The sequence below is a fragment of the Chaetura pelagica genome, unplaced genomic scaffold, assembly GCF_000747805.2.
Source record: "Chaetura pelagica isolate M959 unplaced genomic scaffold, ChaPel_1.0 scaffold222, whole genome shotgun sequence".
In the NCBI taxonomy this organism is placed as follows: domain Eukaryota; kingdom Metazoa; phylum Chordata; class Aves; order Apodiformes; family Apodidae; genus Chaetura; species Chaetura pelagica.
The window spans coordinates 3,537,625-3,540,263 of record NW_009952711.1 but is presented as its reverse complement, the minus strand read 5'-3'; the positions used below and the strand labels follow the sequence as shown (position 1 = coordinate 3,540,263).

The 2,639-nt window shown below is 38.9% G+C and overlaps 1 protein-coding gene across 2 annotated transcripts in view; it reads right to left on the bottom strand.

Annotated features, from left to right (window-relative positions):
* APBA2 (amyloid beta (A4) precursor protein-binding, family A, member 2) overlaps positions 1-2,639 on the bottom strand; it is a 39,063-nt gene that overhangs the window by 29,476 nt on the left and 6,948 nt on the right. For both annotated transcript variants that reach the window (XM_009994399.1, XM_009994400.1), the window contains exon 2: positions 778-858. In XM_009994399.1, the coding sequence (XP_009992701.1) occupies positions 778-858 (81 nt within the window). The remainder of the gene's footprint in view (positions 1-777; positions 859-2,639) is intronic.

Genomic DNA, 2,639 nt, shown 5'->3' with positions numbered 1-2,639 from the left:
CATTCCTGTTTCCAGGAAAGAGGCAGATTTCTTCATTATGGGAAAAGGCTTTAGAAATGTGCCTTTTCAGTAATGTAACGGGCCACAGGCTAAATATGTTCTATGTTTTTGAGATAACAGACTTCTGCTTTCAAGTCTGAATTTCATCTCATTGTGTCCAGCCTGAAGCAGAACCTCATTCTGCATTCCAGGTGTCATTGCTCCAACCCTCGGAGATAAAGCAGGGCTGCCCATCTCTGCCTCTTCCTCACAGCTGACTGGGACACGATGCATCTTAGCACAGAGGCCACTCCAAAAGATGTGAATTATTTGAGCCCTCAGCACTGCATGATGTGCTTGATATTAGGGGCTATTTAAAGAGAATTATTCCTGTGGGAATTAAGCAGTCCTTTGGTTTCAAAGACTGATATTTGGGGGGGACAGTGAAAGAGAAAAAATAGCAGAAGCCAATTCCTTTTTGATGCCACTTTTGCTCTCCAGGAATCAGAACATTTCTGAAGTGTTCTCCCTGTTCTGCATGCCATCAGAAAATGTTAGGCCCGAGTAGATGCTCGGGACAGTTACATAAAATGAATGTGGCAGCAACAGATTAATGGGTAAGTTCAAATCCTTTCTAGAATATGCAGATGCAGTATTTATTGTCAGATCAGGAAAAGAAACAGAGCCTAACTATGTGTGTGAGGGAGAAAGCTGACAGTTTGGTGCCTGCTTTCCCTCATGGCGGCCTGACAGCAGGATGACAGGCAGCAGAACAGCCTGGCAGCCTCAGGTACCTACCTCAGGTGCGTTATTATTGTCAACTGGCCCATTGAGGTCTGAACGCTGTTGCTTCCTGGGTTGCTCTAAACCATTGCACATCTGTAAGAAGAAAAAAAAAGAAAGGATTGCAAATCTTTTTATCTTCTGAAAAGCTTCAAAATAGAGATTTCAGTGGAAGTCCACAGCACAAAGGTAGTCAGAAAATTTTCACCTGATTAAATCACATTGAGAAAAATGTAATAAAAATTCATAAAATATTAGCATTTGAAACTGTATTTAGCATGTTACCCAGTATTTTACTATAGTCATTGGTCATGAAGCTGTTCTGTGTAGTTATTTATATGTATTTATATGCAGTTAGGTCTGTGCAATCAATATTCATTACTGTTGCTGAAATACCATAACATGATATAATAGCTGGAATTTCCTATTGTAACATAGCAAATAGGAGAGTCATAAAAATGTTGAGCTGTTTAATTGCAATAAAATATCTAATTATATACATAATAAGACATTTCAATTATCATTAAGTAGCAATTAAGTAGACAAGGCAAAAATTCAAGCAAGTTGTAAGCAGGATTTTAGGAAAGACTGTCTGAGATACACACAGAGCACCAAGACTTGGGAACCCACTGACTACGTGGCTGCAGTAGCTAAGCAGCTTCCATAGCCTGATTATAAATGCTGTTCTGTTTGAGAGATGGCAAATCTAATTGTATTGCACGGCTAAGCTAAGATGGAGCAATATGTGTTGATGTGCAGTGAAATATATTAATGAGGAAAACAAGTATCTAGAGGGTTTTAATAAAACAAGCATAATATATTAGTCCATAAAATAGTAGGATTAGATCAAGTATGCTTTAAGCAGGGAAAATGACATGGCCACAATGAAGATACATTAAACAGTGATAGCATATTATTAACTCCAGTATGTACAACAGGATGTTGATAGTTTTAAAGCTCTGTCAGTTCTAATTACCACAAACTTGACTGAACTGAAACTGCCCCTGCATATAGAAAGAATTGGTTGACTTGGTTTAGTAAGCATACCCTGGGTGCCATAAACATCATTGCAACTTTTCTCTGTCACAAATCTTACATGTTGATGGACTTCTTCAAGGCAGGAGATCATAATACCAATCATGCTCTTCAGTAATAGCTGCATCTATAATTCCATACAGTCTTAATATAAAATATTACTATACACTTGGATGACATTTCTTTTTTTTTTACATATAGCTGTCATTTACTGGAGTTCCTGTTTTCAGGATTTTAGGAATATAAACCAGCCTTTCTTGTTTATTGTTCCTAGTCACATATGTAGTACCTATGTGCCACATATATAGTATACAGGCTGTTTTTGTGTATTTGCTGCGTTCCAAAGAGAAGTGAAGTCTGCAGAATACATGACAAGCTGGGATCAATCACATCACCTGTACAAGGAATATAATAAAAGTTTTTACTTACTATTTGGTGTCTGTACATTTAATACCTTCCCTCCCACCCCCATGTTTCACCTGTGTGCTTAGGAACCCAAGCCTAATTAAGCTTCTTTCATGCACATCTGTGCACATGGTATGTTCCACATCTGGCTGATCTAGTAACTCTTTGTTCTTTAGAAGTGTTGTGATGGGGAGGGTGTCACTGTGCGCACTTCCTCCAGACAAAGCTGAGTGTAACATCACATTCTTGAGAATTACTCAGCTTTGGGATGTAGAACACCACGGATGTCCGTTCATCAGCAGCCTGAGGTGCCAAGTAGTAAGTGGAGCTGTGCCTGCCTGAGACTTTCTGTGCCCAGCATTGGCCAGCAAATTCGTGGGTTGTTACATGGACCCTTTTAAAAACAAGACTTGAGCTATTCATGCTACATAAATGTT